Source organism: Amia ocellicauda, chromosome 9 (genome assembly GCF_036373705.1).
Source record: "Amia ocellicauda isolate fAmiCal2 chromosome 9, fAmiCal2.hap1, whole genome shotgun sequence".
Taxonomy (NCBI): domain Eukaryota; kingdom Metazoa; phylum Chordata; class Actinopteri; order Amiiformes; family Amiidae; genus Amia; species Amia ocellicauda.
The window spans coordinates 16,371,003-16,391,684 of NC_089858.1; the positions used below are offsets into that span (position 1 = coordinate 16,371,003).

General features: G+C 45.5%; 1 protein-coding gene across 2 annotated transcripts in view; it reads right to left on the reverse strand.

Annotated features, from left to right (window-relative positions):
* Window positions 1–472: 472 nt before the first annotated feature.
* nkd1 (NKD inhibitor of WNT signaling pathway 1) overlaps window positions 473–20,682 on the reverse strand; it is a 36,198-nt gene continuing 15,988 nt past the window's right edge. Inside the window, exons 4-10 of one of the 2 annotated variants that reach the window (XM_066713452.1) lie at window positions 14,310–14,367; window positions 10,242–10,342; window positions 9,843–9,938; window positions 6,402–6,549; window positions 5,513–5,597; window positions 4,406–4,533; window positions 473–4,215 (exon numbers count right to left, since the gene is read on the reverse strand). In XM_066713452.1, coding sequence (XP_066569549.1) covers window positions 3,644–4,215; window positions 4,406–4,533; window positions 5,513–5,597; window positions 6,402–6,549; window positions 9,843–9,938; window positions 10,242–10,342; window positions 14,310–14,367 — 1,188 coding nt within the window. In that variant the 3' untranslated portion in view covers window positions 473–3,643. The remainder of the gene's footprint in view (window positions 4,216–4,405; window positions 4,534–5,512; window positions 5,598–6,401; window positions 6,550–9,842; window positions 9,939–10,241; window positions 10,343–14,309; window positions 14,368–20,682) is intronic. The other variant, XM_066713453.1, reaches the window with a different exon arrangement.

Here is a 20,682-nt window from a genome sequence, read left to right on the forward strand (position 1 = left end):
CGTGACTGACAGAGCAAAGCCCCCCACGTACCCCACATTGACAGCCCACTGCTGCCATCACTCACAGGCTGAACACCAATGCATTGAGGCACTGATCCGATCCCCTGCAGCTAATGAAACAAAATCTACTTTCATGCAACCAACGTTTTTCCCCCAGACTGACATGGGAGGATTCGGAGATGGGACGCGAGTCCTATTGCTGCTACCTGTAGTAACGGTTGATGACCCTCGAATGTGAGGAGAGAGGGAGCAGAGCTTAGATGCACCACACCAACACCCATCCTGGCACCACAAGACAAACTACTTTTACACAGCCTCATTTTGGGGGTTGATGCGCCAACACCTGTGAGCCAGTGAGACACAATCCTACAGCTGAACGCTACGTGGCACTCAGACATAGTGTCAGCAAGGCTATTCACGTTTACTTAACTCACTGCTGTGGGGAACAAATGAAAAGCACACACACACGCCATTTAAGGAACTAGTTAAAACTTTAATGAAAGGGGGTTCTCTTGGCACAGTTCTGCTATTTAATAAATAAAGCATTTAATCAAAACCATCTATATATACTATACAAAATACTGAAAGGAAATTATGCAGAACAATATAACAATAAAAAAGGTGCAGCACTGCAGTCTTGATGTTGCAGAAACTGACATGTGCTAGACACTTCCTACTCACAATATACACCAGGAACTCAAAAATGTCTGAACAAAAAAAAAAAAAAAAACAGACAGCTCTTCCCGGCCAGCACTGGCTGAAAGAGCACATTGAGGTGGAATGATAAGTGAGGCATCTGAGACAGCCTCGCAGACAGACATCTGATCAGTGATCTGTTAATATAAATAAGCTTATTCCTGTATACCTGTATACCTTTCTGCAGTCCGTAAAATATTTACATTACCTTTTTCAAAATGATTATATATATTTTTTTAAAGGTTGATACACAAGCCTTTCCATACCATAACTTAGTGGTGACATATACAAGAAAAGGAGAGTCTCTCCCTCTCCCTCTCTCTCTCCCTCTCCCTCTCTCTCTCCCTCTCCCTCTCTCTCTCCATCTTTGCAAAAATACTCAAAACCCTCAAAATCCTAGCAAGGTACAGTACAATAATGTATAAAATGAAAACGGAAGTCTTTGCATTTTTCCTGAACCCAGAGGCTCCCGATAAAGATGAGATTCACAGACACAAAGGCAGTGCAGGATTCAATGCCCTTTTACCACAAAGTCCGGCCAACGTGCAGGCCAAACATACAGCCCCATTCACTGCACCCAACTGGGAGCTGCTCGAAATCCCACCTGCACGTACAGTGAGGATACAGGAAAGCTGGTGGGCATCACTCAGGTGACAAAGATTCCTAAGCTAATTAGAAATAAATCGAAGAAAGTGGGAGTACTACGATGCGTGTGGGGATTTGTTTAAATTTTTAAAGTTATATATATATATTGCGAGTCAGTATACAGGGGAGGGGGTTATGTGGGATCTGATACAGTGTGATCTAAACCATCCAAATAACCTGTGGAGCCCAAGGCAGCAGGGTACAGAGCTTTGGGTGCGGTGAGGGGGGGTGGGAGGGTTGGATTTGGTCTGTGGAGGATGCCTGCCGTGCTTGTGACTGCAGGGCCAATCCTCTGACCAGCCCAACACTGTTTCACCCAGCCACAGCAACACGCCACTTCCAATCCAGGGTAATACTTTATTTTTAAGGGAACAGTAATGCATATCTGAAGTATGCAGTCTTCTCTGAATAGCAGCCAGTATGAAACTGCTGTGATAGAGCGTTACAAAGTGTAACAATGCAATTTGAAGGTTGCATTAGTGATAGTACTTCCAATTTTTTTCTTGCGACTGATCACACAATGCTGAAATGCAGTCGCCAGAGCGAAATTAAATGGCTACATTCTTCCCGATCCTGCACGTCAGGGTGAATGACTCCACTGGACACACAGCTGCCGAGTGGAAATCAGAATCTTTAAATGATTGTAAAATTTGCTGCTGTTTGCTGAACACTGTTACAGTCTTTGACCACACGGTGGCACTGTGTGCAATAAGGATATTCATGTCCACATGATCAAACCAATAGCAAAGAGCAGTAAAATAAACTAAATTTAGGTACAGTATAATCAGTACAAGTAATATACATTTCTTCTTTTATGCTTTTTATCCCCCCTTTCTTTCTTCTCTGCACAGCCAAATGGAAACCAAGTGTGTTAACATTTGGAGTCTGTTTGTGGCTCAGAGCCGTGGGAAATGTGTGCTGTTGCAGCTGGTCCTCTGCAGTTTAGTGTTAACAGCTGAATCCGTAGGCACTGGGCAATCTGTTAGATGATGTGTTCTCTCAATTCTGCATCCCCACAGTCTCCGCCATGTATCTTACATTATTAAACCACAGTTATAAAAAAGGAGCATTGTACCTGAGAGTGAATGTAATACTTGCCAACGTTTATATAAATTCATGCATAATAGTCCCCCCGCTGAGTTATTGATCTGGTAGGCACCGCTATCGGGAAGACTACACTTCATGATTAGAGACTTAAGTGGTCTTCAGAAACAGCTTAATAGGATAGTTATACTTAACAGTAAGAATAAATAAAAATGTACACATTTTAAATTGACACAAGTTTAGAGTGTGAATGTTAAATACATTACATAGCATCAGCAAAGCTTGTATTGTTGACAAGTATAGTTAGTGTTTAAAAATATATACACAAAATGAAAAAAAAAAAAGGTTACGTAGTAAAGCACAACAAGGCTACTTGACCACAGGGAACGTTATATATATATATATATATATATATATAAAAAAAAAAAAATCCCATGTGGCATATTAAATATTTGTTAATGAAAATATCTGAATAATTATAATAACAATAATCATAATAATACTAGAGGTAGCAGCTGTTTTGAGTCTTGTTTTTTGTTGTTGTCGTTCTTGTTCCTTCTTTTTATAAGAATGTGTCCAGATTCCCACAGTGAACGTCCAGTTTCTGATGGAAAAGGTTTGTGAAAAGCAGCTACACCGGGAAGTGCTTTCAAAGTGGCTTCCTATGGTAGCCGCACAAGATCCACCAGAGACTGAAGGGCCGACAATCTGGGGACCTGCGGAGCTCAGGGGAGGCAGCCCTCCCACAGTCCAGCATCTGCCCCTCCCCCCCCGCACCCCTCAGCCCAGGCCATTCCTCACACATACATTCATTTAGGTTTTCTGGTAGGATGTAGACCTTTCAAGTCAGTGTCCATTTGTCCCTCCATTGGCCACTCCAAGGAGTAGAGGTGAGGACGCCCACTGAGGTCAGCGTCCAGTTGTAGGAAGGGTCTGGCAAACAGTCTCCCCACTCAGCAACTTTTAGATTTGTTTTTGCTCCAATTTCTACTGTCCTCCACTCACTGCCTTAAAGCACTGACAACACGCAGCAAAGCAAAGTCACTCCAAGGGTCCCTGTAAGCCTGGCAAGTCATACCCCCCATCTTCTTTCAATCCCTAGAACTGCATTTCCTTCAAGACACATATCATTCTTTCAAACAAAACCAAACAAGAACATCCATCTGGTCTTACTTTTTGTTAACGGAAATGCTCGTGTCATGTTGCTGGTAAGGGGCTGCACTGTAAGTCTGCGCGGCGGGCAGTGGGTGGCAGGTGCTCAGGACTGGTAGAAGTGGTGGTAGTGGTGGTGATGCTCGTGGTGGTGATGGTGCTCGTGCCGCTGCACCACCTGGCCCAGGCCCCCCTCATACAGAAGCAAGCCAGGCAGGTCCCGCACGTGCTCCTTCTCCATCGAGGGCAGGGGGCCGGCCAGAGCACGGTAGGCTGGCTGTCCCTCCTTGGTTCGCTGCTTGTGCCTCTTGTAGGGTGCAGAAGGCTGGGGTGGCACCGGCAGATTCTGGCTGAGCAGCAGGGGTGGGGCAGGGGCGGGGGGAGCGCCCCGGTTTCTCACAGCCCTCCCACCGTGCTGCTGCAAGGGCGGCATCCTGCCCTGTGTCTTGGGTGAACGCACCGCGTGCCTCCCAGAGTCCTGACCTCGCGCCCGGGGCACCTGCTCCAGTGCCCGAGGGCACAGGGGCTCCTGGGGGGCAGTAGTGTGCCCAGCACTGTCCAGGGCCTGCGAGCGGCGGTGGTGCGAAGAGTGGCCGTGCTCCGGCTCGTGGGACCGAGACCTGGCCTGGTTGGCAGCTCGAGACGAGTGCTCCACCCTGGCTGGCTCTGCAGTGGGGCCTGCAGGGCAAGAACACATATTGGTAAACAGACATGAATCCAGGTTACCTGGATAACAATTTATTAGCCTACCACCTAAAGAACATTCATAATCTCTTGTTCTGAATTGTGACATCATAAACATAAACAGGACTTATGAAATAAAAAACGTGAGCAACAACATGAACGCTAAGCCACCCTGACCACTCACCAGCTCCGAATCGGGAAGTGTAGTTCTCTATGCCGGCCAGGTCCAGGTAGTGGTTCCGACGCTCCAGGTTCTCATCCACACAGTGCCGCTGGCAGCCCTGCTGAGCGTGATGGTCACTATGGTGACGCCTGTGGGTAAGAAGGAGCAAATCATGCATGGTCTGAGGACAAGCCTGATCTCTCATCTCTCTTTAATTATTTAACTTAGACAGCTCTGTGGATCGCAGGGGGAAGTGGAGACCAGGGCTGATGTGCAGGAACTGTGCTTACTGATAAACACTTAACAACGCATCTCAATCCTCAGGCCTGGAGCCAGCCATCTGCTAAGGAATGGTGTTGCCGAAAAATGGTTCCATTAAAAGGCAATGTTTTCACGATCCCATTCTGAGAATGCTGCCATGTGCCCATGCGTACCCGCAAACAAAGACCCAGCTTCCATTCAGTCTTTAACAACTGTTATAAAGCCACAAACCAGCCAGACACCTACTGCTCACTCTGCACTCCTCGGCAGTAGGGTCTCCGATCCACAGGACACACATCAAAGCATAGCTGTAGGGCAGAAAACTGCCTGACCTGATGTGTGTTTACCCTTCAGAGTACCCAGCATGTCGAGCCCGGCCTTGCCAGAGCAGCTCTCGGTGAGTACCGTGTGTTTACAGAGTTTGCTCTGGCAGAATAAAAACACCCTGAGCGGCTTGCCAATGATAAATACCCAATGTTGACAGTATTTTATTTACTATTAATATTTTTACTACAAATGCATTTATTTTTTCATTTTTACATTTGGGAATTTAAGTCATCCTGGATAAGGGCCTCTGCCAAGAAAGAAGAATTATTGTATGTTTACTGCTCCAAACTGTGCGTCTAATCTTGAGGCCTTTCCTACTGCACTGAATATAAACTAGATCATTCCAAGTGCTGCTTTGCTCGTTTGTTCCACATTGTTGGATTATTCTAGAGTCACCTGGCAGAAGCAAAAATTATCATGTCTTTGAGATTTTTTTAGGCAACAAAAAGAAACCAAAATGACAAAAGAAAACACACAAAGTCTCAATCTGAAAATTGACGCAGGATCTGCTCTGTGCTCGTCTCAGGCAGTGTGACCTACCGGAGGGGGGCTCTGGATTTCTTGTCAGAACTTCTTGGGTCTTCAGAACATTTGTTCTCTGTTCTCTGTTTGGAGTGTGGAGTGTCTAAGAGAGAACAGACCATTATCAGAAAGTGAAGCATTGAACAACAGCTCAGCTATATACTTCAGTCACAGCCTCTCTGAAAGAAAGGAACTTTTGTTCACAAGCTCTTGCTTTGAAGATTTATAAAAGAAAGGAGGGAAAAAACAATGTTTCATTTCTACTATTTTAAACTGCAGTTCCCATTTAAAAAAAAATACAAAAATGTAAAATCATACAGAATTTATTAATGTAAAGAGTGAAGGCAAACTTTAAAATTAGCTATAGTAAACCTATCTTCTCCTGGACTAGTTTGAAAACAACTGATGAACAAAATCACAATCATAAAGAGCAGGTAAGTTAACCAGCAGTTTTTCTTGTGGTTATTTTTTATTATTATTATTATTATTATTATTATTATTATTATTATTATTATTATAATCATCATCTGTTTACCAAGTTTAAAGCTTGTTAAACAAAATTTCTGCTCTTCGCCAGTTATGAAACGAGTCACCAGAAAGGATCAGTCTGCTATCAAAAGGAATATTTTCACCTCTTAAGTTTTGAAACTATTTGAAGACGGTGGGGGGTTTCTCTGCACTGTCACAGCTCAGATCATTAAAAATAAACCCCATCGTGTAGTAGAAAGGAGAGACGGGCAGGGGAAGAGAAAGAGAGCAAGCGCGTGCGATAGAGAGAGAGAGAGAAAGAGAGAGAGTTTGACAAGCTTACAACCTGTGCCTGTCTGTGCAAACTGAATATGTCACAGGAGGCCCTCAGCAAAGAGAGCTGGGGGGTCCCTTCCCTCTTCCCCTCCTCCCTGCCTACCTGCACTGTTTTGGGGAGAGATCTTCCACTTCTGGCTGGAGTCCGGCGCCACAGACAGTTTGACGCGCAGGGTCTTGCTGGTGCTGGGCGAGTGGTTCACTGAGGCATCGACCACCTCGTAGATGGTGTGCAGCAGGCTGGTGATGTCCTGGGGGAAAGCGAGAGCCAGGGTGTCAGGGAATGGAGAGGGTGACCAAGAGAGGAAGGAAGGCTTTAAAAACTCTGTGCTGGAGGGATGGCGAGACTGTTTGAGCAATGCAATGAGGTCAGCACATGTCGTTCAGGGTTTAACGTAGTGCAAAAAAACTAAGTTAACCTTTCCCATAATAACTGTGCAGTTCCAACGCTCAGATCTACTGGAAATTCGATTTTTCATTCACAAGTCATCATGTGCAATAGTCTGAGATAATGTCCATCAAATATATGAGGGGTTGGGGGGAGATGAGTTTGTTAACTGATGGAGTCTGATGGCGTAAGGTTAACCCGGACGAACTGCAACCAAACTTAAGACTCATAAATGGAGCTAGTCAGAACGGCTTTGAGTGTCAGACAGGGCCCGGCACAGATTTTACTATACATGTCTGCAACACTGCCGGACAATTCCTCCCCCATTGGAGACATTCGTTTTAATAAGGCAGAGTGCCGTGGTCTTGTGTATGAGGGAGTTGTGTAGTGCAGACTAGTGCGCGTTTAGCAGGGATGCGCTGCAAGTCTGCTGGAAGACTGTGAAACGAGGAAAAAAGAAATGCAAAAAAAAAAAAAAAAAAGACGACGACATCTGAGATCTGGAGACACTTATGACTTAAAAGACTGTTTAGGAAGAGCACAACATTAACCTCCTTGGATCAAAAAACATTAGGTTTAATTATACATGTTTCAAGTCTTATTAGCACGCTCCCTCTGAAGGTAATTACAGTTCTGCTACAAGAGCTCCCTCGGCTGTCACTGTGAAAACCAGGCCCATGAAGCAACTCCGGAATGAGGCCATTTTTGCCCTATTAGTTGGGTCTTTTTCAAAAGCTGCAGCTCAGATCCCCGCTCCCCTGCCTTCCCTTCTCTCTTAGACCCCCCACTTCTCTCCAATACTCTCTAACATAAAGGACTATTAGGATCTCTTTGGGGACTGCATCGAGATATAAATTCAAACACAAATATGAAAAAGCCTGCTCTGTCATTTTTGATTCCCTGATTTTTTCGCTCTCTCTCCGAGTACAAGTAAAAAGACCCTTTTGTAGTATTTCACAAGCTGCCTCATGCCGTCTGCTGTGCTGCAGGGCCAGGGGCTATGCCAGCTAGAGAGAGGACACAACAGCACGGAGGACTGCTCCCTTCGTGCCACAGTGCTTTAATTCAGAGGGAACAGGGGTCCTCTCTCATCAAGCCCTTAGATTAAGACAACCTGGAATTCGTCACTACGTCTCAGTGACTTCTGTGACTTAGTACTGTAACAGGAAAAAGATCAGCCACAATAATATCAACTTCAAAAACTGCTAAAAGGGTTTTGTCTTGCTATTTATACAAATATGAAAAACCCAGAATATTACAGACATGGAAGATTTTATTTCTTCCTTGAAGCGAGTAAGAAAGACGCTAGCAAGACCCTGGCAGAGCCTCTGTACTGGGGCCGCGATTGCCATTCTGACATCACAGCGGGGACCGGAGCGAGAAACGGCGCAGTTCAGTCAGTGATTTTAATGACCGTTCAGTCGTGACCATTTATGTGAATCAAAGGCAAACGGACACATCATCTTTTTTATATATATATATATATATATATATATATATATATATATATATATATATAAATACATACATACACACACTCACCTAAAGGATTATTAGGAACACCATACTAATACTGTGTTTGACCCCCTTTCGCCTTCAGAACTGCCTTAATTCTACGTGGCATTGATTCAACAAGGTGCTGAAAGCATTCTTTAGAAATGTTGGCCCATATTGATAGGATAGCATCTTGCAGTTGATGGAGATTTGTGGGATGCACATCCAGGGCACGAAGCTCCCGTTCCACCACATCCCAAAGATGCTCTATTGGGTTGAGATCTGGTGACTGTGGGGGCCAGTTTAGTACAGTGAACTCATTGTCATGTTCAAGAAACCAATTTGAAATGATTCGACCTTTGTGACATGGTGCATTATCCTGCTGGAAGCAGCCATCAGAGGATGGGTACATGGTGGTCATAAAGGGATGGACATGGTCAGAAACAATGCTCAGGTAGGCCGTGGCATTTAAACGATGCCCAATTGGCACTAAGGGGCCTAAAGTGTGCCAAGAAAACATCCCCCACACCATTACACCACCACCACCAGCCTGCACAGTGGTAACAAGGCATGATGGATCCATGTTCTCATTCTGTTTACGCCAAATTCTGACTCTACCATCTGAATGTCTCAACAGAAATCGAGACTCATCAGACCAGGCAACATTTTTCCAGTCTTCAACTGTCCAATTTTGGTGAGCTTGTGCAAATTGTAGCCTCTTTTTCCTATTTGTAGTGGAGATGAGTGGTACCCGGTGGGGTCTTCTGCCGTTGTAGCCCATCCGCCTCAAGGTTGTACGTGTTGTGGCTTCACAAATGCTTTGCTGCATACCTCGGTTGTAACGAGTGGTTATTTCAGTCAAAGTTGCTCTTCTATCAGCTTGAATCAGTCGGCCCATTCTCCTCTGACCTCTAGCATCAACAAGGCATTTTCGCCCACAGGACTGCCGCATACTGGATGTTTTTCCCTTTTCACACCATTCTTTGTAAACCCTAGAAATGGTTGTGCGTGAAAATCCCAGTAACCGAGCAGATTGTGAAATACTCAGATCGGCCCGTCTGGCACCAACAACCATGCCACGCTCAGAATTGCTTAAATCACCTTTCTTTCCCATTCAGACATTCAGTTTGGAGTTCAGGAGATTGTCTTGACCAGGACCACACCCCTAAATGCATTGAAGCAACTGCCATGTGATTGGTTGGTTAGATAATTGCATTAATGAGAAATTGAACAGGTGTTCCTAATAATCCTTTAGGTGAGTGTATATGGTGCAATGGTGATATATGGTGCAGACATCCACTGCATTCATGTAAGAGATTTAATTATGGCCACTATATTACCCCCTTTGGAACTCCCAAGGTAGGTTTCCCAGCCACACAGAGAGCAGCACATGTGACTACTGTGTTTTCTTAGGCAAGACGTTTCTACAGATGAAAGATGGGATGGGCATGTGGGGGTTGGAGATTTTTTAATGCACTCTACCGCTTGAAGCCGTCCTCCTCACTCACAGTTTATACGTCAAACGTCACAGTGTCAGCAACACAAATAAATAGTCCACAGCACTGGTTTTCAGTGGGGGGGGTGCTTCTGCCCAGGTTTGGGAGTGACAGTGGTGGTGGGGGGGAGTTGAGGGGTGAAGGGTGAGAGGGCGTGGGCTCCTACCTCCCTGGTGACCCGGCCGTTGTTATCAAAGTCATACAGAGTGAAGGTCCACTCCTGACGACTGTCCTCCTCCAGTGACACCGCACACTCCAGCTCCTGAGGGGAGACACTCTGTCACTGCCTGTCTGTCTGTCCGTGCTGCAGTCTACCTGTCTGTCCGTGCTGCAGTCTACCTGTCTGTCCGTGCTGCATGCGTGTGCGCGCGTGCGTGTGTGTAGAACATGAAACTCAGAAGCTAGATCTGCGACGATCAGAAAAGAGATGCTAATTATGAACAGTTGGATAAATATCTCTATTTAAATCTTGTACCAGCCCCAATCTTTTGCCCCATCAGCATTTTCTCCCCATGTTTCCCTTTTCAGAGAGCAGACTCCAGCCCTCCCTGCACTTCAGTCTCACCTCAAACTTCAGCTGTTTTTTGGGTCCGCCCGGCACCTGGCTCTCTCGGTCCTGCTTCTCCTCGGAGCAGCAACCATCCATCTTCTCAGGGGGCAGGGCCACTGGAGGGACAGGCAGCCACATTATAGGGGCAAACACACTCTACTCTCACACAGCACTGACAATTAAATCGCACGGGTGGAAAAAAAATAAATGCAAAGCCTGCCCCAGAAACAAATCAGTAAAAAATAAAAGGGTAATATATATTATAATATATATTATACACACATTCATCTCCACATATGCAGCCACTGACACACACACACATATCTCCAAAGTTAAAAATGAGTAAATAATTACTAAATATACAAATAAATATGTTACAAATAAAATAAATCCGGAATGCTGTGCAGGAGTCTGCAGCTGGAGGGCCAAGCTGAGAGGTGCAGGATGACAGCATGGGCACATCAAAGACAGCCTCGCTTCCCACTGTTGACGCTCTCACCGCAGAGCAACTCCCTTCACAGCACCAAGGACATGGTGCAAGAGGGAGGTGATGAGCTCAGAGAGTGGAGCGCTGGGCAGGGAGCTGGCAAACAGGCTGGACAGGAGGGACTGGGGAGAGAGGGAGCCAGGCTTGAGAGGGAAGGCCTGCCCCGCACACCTGCAGAGACCTGACTTTTTATTATGTGCATCTCAGCAGACACCCTTATCCCTTATATGTGGCCCATTAGTCTGGCTCCAACAAACTGGCCGGCACAATGGACCACCTCGTATCTCTGTGGCACTGGGGAGCAGGGCCTCGATACCTTAATTGTAATAATAGAGAATGCAAGGAGATGGAGATGCAATGAAGTTCTGTAAAACTGCCTGCCAGCTGCTGTAAAATACTTGTCTTTTTTAAAGGGAGGTTTTTACTACAGTAGATGAACTTCTTCTGAACCTGTGATTTAACTTCACTGCTACTTTCACTTCCATTATTATGATTACTAAAGGTCTGTCAGGGATGTTTGTTCTTTCCTTGTCTATAGCCAGTGCTAAAGTGGTTTACGGTTTCTTGTTTGTTCATTTCTAATTGTTGTCGCTTTTATTTCTGTTTTTGGTCTTTGTGAGTCTGTTACTAGACAGGGAGCTTCTGGGAAATCTCTGCAGTGGAAAACGTTCAAAAGAGGGAAGAAAAAAAATGAAACAAAAACAGGCTACAAATATAAACAGTAGTTGTTCTGTCTTTTCTCCAATTCAAAGTTTCTATGTTTTTTTTTTCCTCCTATCAAATGCAGAGTTTAGATGTTAAATACTAAAAGATCTGGATCAGTTTTGAAGAGTTACAAAATTGGCTTCATCCCATAGGTAGGACTGCCAGATTAAATGCTTTCCTTTAGCATCTCCCCCCCGACGCACTTTGAAGTTCTATTCTCAAGCTCCGAAATGCCTTTTGGATGAAGATCAGACGGCTTTAAAACAGAATTACTAATTAATTAAGCAAAGTTAAATTTTGAACACTGTTTGTTGTGTTAGCCAAAAGGCCAAACACAACAGCCTTCTTTTTTTAACTCCCTCTCCCGATAGATCAAAGAAGATCTGTCCCTTCCCTCGGCAGAAAACAGGAGAAGGGGAAAGAAAAAAAAAAAAAAAATCTTAGCCAGCTTTGAATAAGTAAGTCGAGGCAAATAACATCAGTGATCTCTTTTGATCATCCGGTGCTTTCAAAGGGGACACAGGCAATCTGCGACGTTGTAGGCTTTATTTTCTGAAGATGGTTATCTTGGAAGTAATGAAATAGTCAAATAAAGAATGCTTAAATCAATGGCTGCCCTTCTCCTGTTCTCCCACACCCCCTTTTCTGTCTTTAAAAATGAATGCCTGTGGACGCAGCCAACATGAAGAGATTCATGGCCGATCAGCTTTGTCAATGAAACGCAGGGCTGGGTACAGTGGGCAAGGACTTGCTGGTAGTAGACCGTGGGACAGAAAGCAGAAAACTACCGGTTAGATTTCTTCAGGTTGTTTTCTTCCGCACCGACGGCGGCAGCAATTCCACCTTTTTTTTAGAAAGCCTCCTTAGAGAGTTCGCCATCACGCCGAATCTTTGATATGCTTCACAAACTTCATTCCAAATCAGGTAGAATAACTTTAGTGCTCAAGTTTTTCTTTTTCTTTTTTGTGGTTTGTTCTTTTTTGGCACTCTGTCTCTCAAAGCAGGCATCTCTGTGACATATTTTAAGTAGATAAGATTCTTAAGAAAGCAGAACGGCTGACTGCAGAAGTGTGGAGTTTTGAAAAAATGTAAAAATAAACGCACAGCCCTGTCGAAGTTAAGGTACCGAAGATCTTTGAACTTCTGTGGTCCGCACGCTGTATGTGAAAATAAGAAAGAAATAGAAAGACTGCGATAGGATGTGCAAACAGTCGAGTGTATGAGCAGGATTAAGGATGCAAACAGAATTTAAAAATCTGTAGATCATCCAGGCAGAGGAGTAAGTATACATCCTATTAGCTTTTATCTTGGAATCTTTATCTTCTCTTTATTTTGCCACTGTATATTTTTTGGTTTTATTTTTTATTTAGAGATACTAAGCCTGAAAGTGAAGCTTAATCACCTGTATTATGTAGGACTCCCTACCATTCATCCTTGCAAGAGAAAAACCTCCCCTCCCCTCCCCGTCTCCCCCTCTTTCCCACCTCTCCCTCTCACACACCTCAAAAGCGAAACCCAGAGTCCCAGAGCCATCCCACTCCTGCAGGCATATCCACACTCACACTTTCCACTCGTCCAGCTGAGTGATTTTAACTTTTTATGAACAACAGACTTCTAATTCTGTTTGGTCTGTGTACTTGTCCCACTACTTCATGTGTTAAAAAACTCTAAGGGACTCCAGAGTGTCCTGTCTGCTCTGTAACGGTGTGCCTAATAGAGAGCGGGGGAGGTAGGAATGAGACATAGCACAGTCATGCTGTACTTGGGTATTCTGGCCCGCATACTCTTACTTAAAAAAAATAAAAAATATTAGTCTCGCCTCCTACATTTTTGTGTTGAAGAGCCCTGTTATAGAGCATCCCCTTTCAACCCCACCCCCCTAGCTGGCAGGATCCTGCTGGCACTGTGCCCAGCTTGTGCCCTGTTTGTTAGTTAGTTTGTTTGTTTGTCTCTTTGTCTCAGAATAAAAGCTCAGGAGGCTGGGTGGACTGGAAAGGCATACATTTAATGAAAAGAAAAAAATAAATAATAATGACCGAGATTAACCACAGAGCACCAACAAACCCGAAACAAAAAATCGCTTTTATCCAGCGCCCCCCGTTACGGGGAGATGCACGCGCCCAGCCGCCCTGCAAAAGCACATAAATAACCCTCTTGTCAGGCTGGTGTTTCAGTCACAGCCCAATTGGTTGCTATTCCTGCCCCTGTGCCAGTGATAGATCCAGCAACAGAGCAGGTGCCATAAACGCCACCTGAGCCTGGCAGAGGACCGACTTTAACCGCTGCCGATTTCGGCTCGATGGGGGCTACAGGCCAGATTCAAAGAGAGAGCGGGAGAGAGATGAAAAGGGAGGATGCAGGATAGCAAGGCGATGACAACAACACAGCAAGTATCTGCTTTTTAAGTTATCATACACACACACACACACACCACACACACACACACTCAATGCACAGCTCAGCTCTGCAATCACCACATTGCTGTAGAAACCCCAACATCCTTCCAAAAACAGCATTCTAGAACTCCAGTGGGCTCCTGACCGAGTGCCATGTACAGTAAGAGCAATGGCTGGGTCTGGTTCCCCTCTCCCTGAAACATAACTCCCCTGGAATAGAGCAGCCAAGCTTCTCATTTGCAGAAAATAATGAAATGGAATGTGTGCGGCCAAAAAGAAAAAAAAAAAAAATACTTTCACAAGCATCAGTAGGGTTTCAACTATTTAACAAAAGGCTTGCATAGATGTAGCTGATCTGAGAGAGTGACCACGTCTCCCAGTAAACCACATATACCCACATTACAGCTACACCACCATAGCTGCCAGCATTTAACAACTGCCCGATAGTTCAATGTCACATCAGGAATCAGGGTTAGGGCTTGAAACCCAGCGTACCTTCCAAGCGGTAATGTTCATCGCCAATCCCTTCTCTGCAGCCATCGTCAGAGGGGACCTGTGGACAGAAGAGGACAGGATGTCAGAGAGAAAGATCGCTTACTGCAAAAGGGTATACAATGAAATAAGCACAGTGCAGTACAGGAGAAACCATCTAAAAAGTACCACGGCAACAATTAAAACAATAACAATAGAACTGACAACACCAATAGGTTTCATTAAGGAAATAATGGAAAATTACACCAAAGTGGCATGCCCTTAGGACTAATGAGATCTCCCCCCACTAAAAAAGGCTCCCCCACTTCACCAGGGTGCATGCTGGGATTGAAGGGGGAGGAGCGGTTATTTCTGTCACAGGTTCGTTGTCACCAGGTGCACCCCTCCCCCGACAGGATCAAATTAAGCTGGTTTTTCAGTTGATGATGGATTGCGAATATGAGCCCCCATGCCGCTGAGTGTGATCAGCGGAGACATGCCCAAGGAGACATCGATATGTGCGCACAGAAGACACAGGATCAGGCGGCTGTATCGCATGTCTGCCCGCATGGCTGTGATACAGTATGTTTGGATAACAAATTATCTCCTACTCAATGCACCGCCCTTTGGATTCGGCCAGGCGTCTGCTAGCAAAGCCAGGTTCTGCCCTCGCAAACGACGGTATCGTAAACTTCAAAGATTACCAAAAAAGAAATATTCCTCTGCAACAGCTGCTTCAGCTACACCCCCCTCTCCCCGCCCCTCAGTTCCCTTCTGTACTATTGAACTCCCATATTTGCAATGATCTCTGAACCACAGATAGTCTCTTCCTTCGTGATTTAGGAGAGGTGGGCCCGATCCAACAGTACACAGCACAAATCCTAAAAGCCAGTCTTTCTCCAGTGAGGGCAAGCGGCAGTGGGGAGGGTGTGCAGGGAGGGGCAGGGATGGCGATTATATCCGTGCGCAAAATGTTTGTGTGGCGGTCCACTGGTGCCCGGTTGTCCTGCCCAGCCCGAGTGTGGGTGTCTACTCTGATGGCAGGGCTGGCCGCCACAGGGGAAAAATCTCCAAATGAAATAATCCCACTTCCATCCAACAACAGCATGGTAAAATAAACACTCCCAGATAAATGCACACCCTCTAGGTTTCCTGAGGAGGGCAGAATGAGAGTGCAGCACTTGCTGTATGGGGAAGAAATGGGTACTTTCATGACAAACAAGCCTATAGGAAAATAAATAAAATCATACAAAAATAAAACATACTGAAAATAACCTGAAGTGTCTTCTAAAAATACGTGCAAGACTAAGTCCACACACTGTACTGTTAACATACTGCAGACATGTACAACAATACAAACAAACAGAGGTGCCACACTTCCTGCAGAGACATTTTCCATTTACTTTGGCCGGCGCATGAAAGCCCTACACAGCAGCCCGAGAGGTAATAAGACTTTCCACGTCCTTCTTGGGAAGAGAGCTCCTCCCCGCCACCCTCTGCACGTCTTGGCTCCTTGCTTGTGAATGGGACGGCAGGTTAAGCGCAGGGACTCGGAGCACCAGGCTCACAGAGGGAAGAGAGACTCCAGGCTCCCAGAGGGACTCCAGGCTCCCAGTCTGCAGCACAGACTCAGAGTGCTGTTGTTTTAAATGTTAAAAAAGCATAACACCTACTGCTCACCTATAAGCTTCCATCAAACCCCCTGCTATGTCTGCCAAGTCGTTTTTCTGGAACACTGCCATGAATTCTATAAAAAAAGGACATTCTAGAATTCCACGCTTCTTATCGTGGAGTATTTGTACCAACAGATAAATCCAGACAGACGCAGCCCCAGATCCAGAACCAGATCCAAATCCAAAAGGCCGACTTCTAACCTCAGGGTGTATTAGAGGCACACTCACTGCCTCCTATCAGTAAGAGTCGAAGCAATAAACAACGGTTGCCTTTATCGTCAACACACCGCTGGCAGCAGCCAAGAGGTCGACTCTGATTGATTTCCTCATACGACAAAGGAGGGCTGCGTGCATCACAACAACAGCAATCCATTTCCCAGAGTGCACCAGGAAGTATAATAAGCATGTACTAATATTCAAGAGCAAGGGGCTGGCACTCAAATGGGTCTGTTTTCTCACCCCCCCACCCCCACCTCGGATCTACTCGATGTAGAAGAGTGGGGTTACATTTTCCTCATCAGAGGAGGAAACCTCTAAAACTGAGGGATTACAGGGTCCTTGTAGGAATTTTCTTTAATCTGTAGAAGTCAAGGTCAGCTCTTATAAGATTATCAGAACCCTGGCCAGTCTCCTCCAGGTCTCCGTCTCTCAGTGGGTGGCCCAGACACTACTACTGGAGGGGGAACGGAGGAAAAAATTCAGACAGGTTCCTTAAAGCTGAAACTTTATCACCCTGCTATTTAAACTTGGGCTGAACCCTACTAATATGGTCACGCAAAAAGGCAACTGAGGGGGAGGCACAATCTCTTTTCTTTTTTAAATCGGATACTGCAGACAGTCAGTCAGTTTTTTTTTCTTCTCAAACCCTGACATGTGCAAGAACCCCACCACAGCTTCCAGGCTCCAAGACCGCCAGCAGATGGAATTACAGAAGCACAGGAAAGCACCGGTCGAGATGTCGGCCCCAACACTTCTGTAAACCAAATTCAGAAACACTTCAGAGAATATGGGCACCCAAAAGCTCTCCCATGATGCTCTTCTAACCGATACCTAGGAACAGGTTTGGAGGTTTGAATAAAAAACAAATTAAACAAACGAAGAGTTCCTATGGCTAGTTGTTCCTGTGTATGCCCCTTCTCTGTAGCACAGCCTTTCTGTGCCCTGTGAAGCAGAGACGAACACTGCAGAGCGGAAAGGGAATTCTTTAGAGCCACAATGACAGGTTACAATAAACCCTCACCAAACTCACTCACCCCCACAAATCTCACCCCTCAATTAAAATTCCTCTCGCAAGGACAGTGCCCTATAATGTCACGAGAAGTGAGTAAGTGCACCCCTCGACCGCTATAACGGTTGTCATTTTTGATGAACGGACCCAAATTACTGAGGGCCTAGCCAAGCACATGGGAGCCACATGGGTGGGGGGCAAGTCCAATATCTGTCAATTAACAGTGATGTGATCATTCAGAGATGTAATTTACGAGTTTTACAGGAGAAATCGTGCACCGTCCCCCCCCACTGTAAAATGTGGTAGAACCCCCCCTCCCTCCAACTCAACCACTCGGCAGCACACCCACACCCACCATTTCCACTTCTGAAAGGAAAGTTAAGCCACTGGAATGGATATGTTACATTATGTGATGGATGGCACCCATTTTTGGGGGCTTTTATATGGTTTAATTTAAACGTATATACTTCTCTTCTGTCAACTCTCCTCTGTCTGCTTGGCACCTTCTCATATCTTGAATCAAAATCAATCAAAGCCCCTTCTGTGGCCTGGTAAAAGAAGGAGAGCCCACCCTCTCCACTCAGACTTTTCTCCGCCTGATGTTGCCCTGAGGCCACAAAGGAAAGTGAAAAAGCACCCAAGACCCAAAAAGGACAAGAGAAAGCATGGGAGAGAAAGGTCTGCCCATGTTCAATCACCTGTTTCAGAGGTTTTTAAAGCCACATCTTTTTTCAAGACTACATTAAATTAACAAAAAACTTAAAACAAGTATCTTCTGCCCCCTACCCAATCATTACACCAAGTGTTCCCCCCCTCTGCGCTGGGCTGACCATTACCAACCAAACAGGAGGGTAGAGGTTTTTACTTAATCCTGGGAGCCAGAGTGGCTGCCTCCTGAGCTCAATATTAAAATCCCTTTACAGCTCTGTCTTTGTGCAGCTCACAGTCCGGCCTCTTGATAAGCCTTCTGAAGCTGCAGCGGCCAATATAATGTGTTTAAAGAGGCCCAGGCCTCCGTGTGGAAAGGAGGACCTCTCTGCCTTTATTAAATGGCTGTGTGAAATGTCCTAATCCCCTGAAACTTCACTTCTGACTCGGATGCATACTCTGAGCACCCTTGCCCACATCCTTAAGGCACATCAATAGTTTGTCCTCACCCCCCCACTAACCCTCCACTCACAACACACAAAGAGGTCTGACTGCTATTTTCTCTGTGCTGTCCCCATGCTCTGTAGTGTATGCCGGAAGAGAGGCGTTTGCGGTCTTGACAGGCTGCGGAGAGCATGGATTATGGTCCCCACAGAGACCCTTCCCTACTGGATCATCTACTGTGGGTAACTGCTTATTAGCTTTCTTTGAAATGTAACAGGATCTGTTATTCTGGCCACACAAAAAAATGTAAAACAACAACAAACAACAACAAAAGAAGAAAAAGTCTGATCAGGATCAGGTGTCCATGTTCTGCTGTGCAATTTCATATTGAGAAACTGGGATGAAAGCAGCAAGGTGCGAGTTCAGGCAGACAATATGCTAAATAAATAAAACAAAAAAGCAAAAGCTAATGGAACAAAAATACAAACTATCTTTAAATTGTGGGCCATCTCTCTCTAGCCTCCAGAGGCCAAATCCCGGGCTGGCAGGACAGTGTTGGGGCATTAGCAATCTGCGTTGAGGAGCACAAACCTTTAAACAGCTGTTTATCCCGAGGTCACACGGCACAGAAGAGGGCCGGTTACAGTGCAATGAACTCTGACTCACGGGGGCAGGGGTTAAGCTAGGCGAGCGCAATGAGAGACGAAATGGAGACCCAAATGATTCAGACGTCAAACTTCATCTTTCAGATTTGTAAGGCTTGCACACAATCCCCCACCCCCCACCCCAGAAAAAAGAAACCGCACTGGAGCTGAAAAGCAAACGCTTTGACTAAGACCTCGCTGGTGATCCGGTTACACAAAACAACTCTTGGGAGCGCAATGGAAGGAAATGTTTTGCATATGTGACACAAAGGACTAAATAAATACTTACATACACAACTGGCCTGGAACTGTTCTTCAAAGAGCAAAAACTATTTACTATGTAGAGTAGCCACAAAAAAAAGATGCATATTTAATCTCACCAAGCCTTTGAACAATGTTTTATATCGCACCCCCCCTACTGAAATACAGTCAGGCATTGCATTACAACCTTGTTTGTGAAAGGTGTTCAGAAGATGCAGGATGAAGGGAGGGTCGGGAGAGGGGGTGGGTGGGTTCTTGCCCTCCCTAGAAAAGGATATCCAGCTCAGCTCTGCTAACCAGGAACATGTGGCCAGCACAGACTCCAGAGGCTACGAAGCAAACACTGTTCCAGTTTGCCTTGACAACCACAGCAACAAAAACGCAAAACCACCCAACCAGCATCACACTTAAAAAATTATATATACATTTAAAAAAAAAACTTGGGTATTTAATGCATTTAACCCGAGAAAAGAGAGTGGATCAATGGTATAATCCCTAAATCAAACCGTGAAACACGTTCTACATGTTCATAAAAACTGTGTAACGCCTGCACTGCAATGCAAACTTTCCTCTGAATTTGTTTCCTCACTTTAACATAAATACATAAATTAATACAAATACATACACTCAGCCAGATAATGACCTCTATCCCTGCAATGTTCTTACAGTGAGAATTAAAGTTGGATGACCCTAGTTAGGATCAAGGGAATGGCTATAATAAAGGCAGTGCATTTTCAACTAGGCCGTCCATTCGTCCGCCTGCCGTACGCACACACACCAGCACTAACCAAAGCCGGCCTTGATGATTTGATACAGACGACAACATAACCTTCTCGCTTTGGAGCGAAGTAGGTGTGTGTCTGTGCCTGCCGGCGTGCCTGTGTGCATGCGTATATATATACAAGGGAAGTCCCACAAGACTCGCAGACGACGCGGCCTGTCTCCATACCACACCACATGGGCTGACGATTTATAAAGCCAGCGACAGCTCCCACTGATCCCCCGCCAGGGCTGGCTGGAGACTGTCCCGCTCTCTATTTTGGTTTTGAAATTTTGGCACTGTATCAGAAAACATTCGAAAATAAGAGAGGCTATGGGTACACCTCTCAATCCCCCACCCACCCCCACCCCCACCCCCACGCTCTCAGATGCTGGAAAGCACCATGACGCTTGACATTTAAGCAAAACAGCGGAGGTGCCGCACACGCAAAAGAGTGCTCCAGAAGAGACGACAGGAGGAACGCTCTCAATGCAGTACCACCTAGATCTTCCGACAGGATTATTTACACTGACAGCTTTAACTGGATACCCAGTCCTGTTTGTGTCGTGTAGCGCGAACTGAAAGAGCTTTCAGCTTTGGACTGTTTGCCAGGGCTCTCTGCTCAGGAGCTGAATACTCAGTGTAGACAGATACACACGTGGAGTACGTAAGCCAAAATCGGATGTTGGGTTTTGTAAAGCATGCTACTTTACAAAAATAAATCGAAACCTAATACATG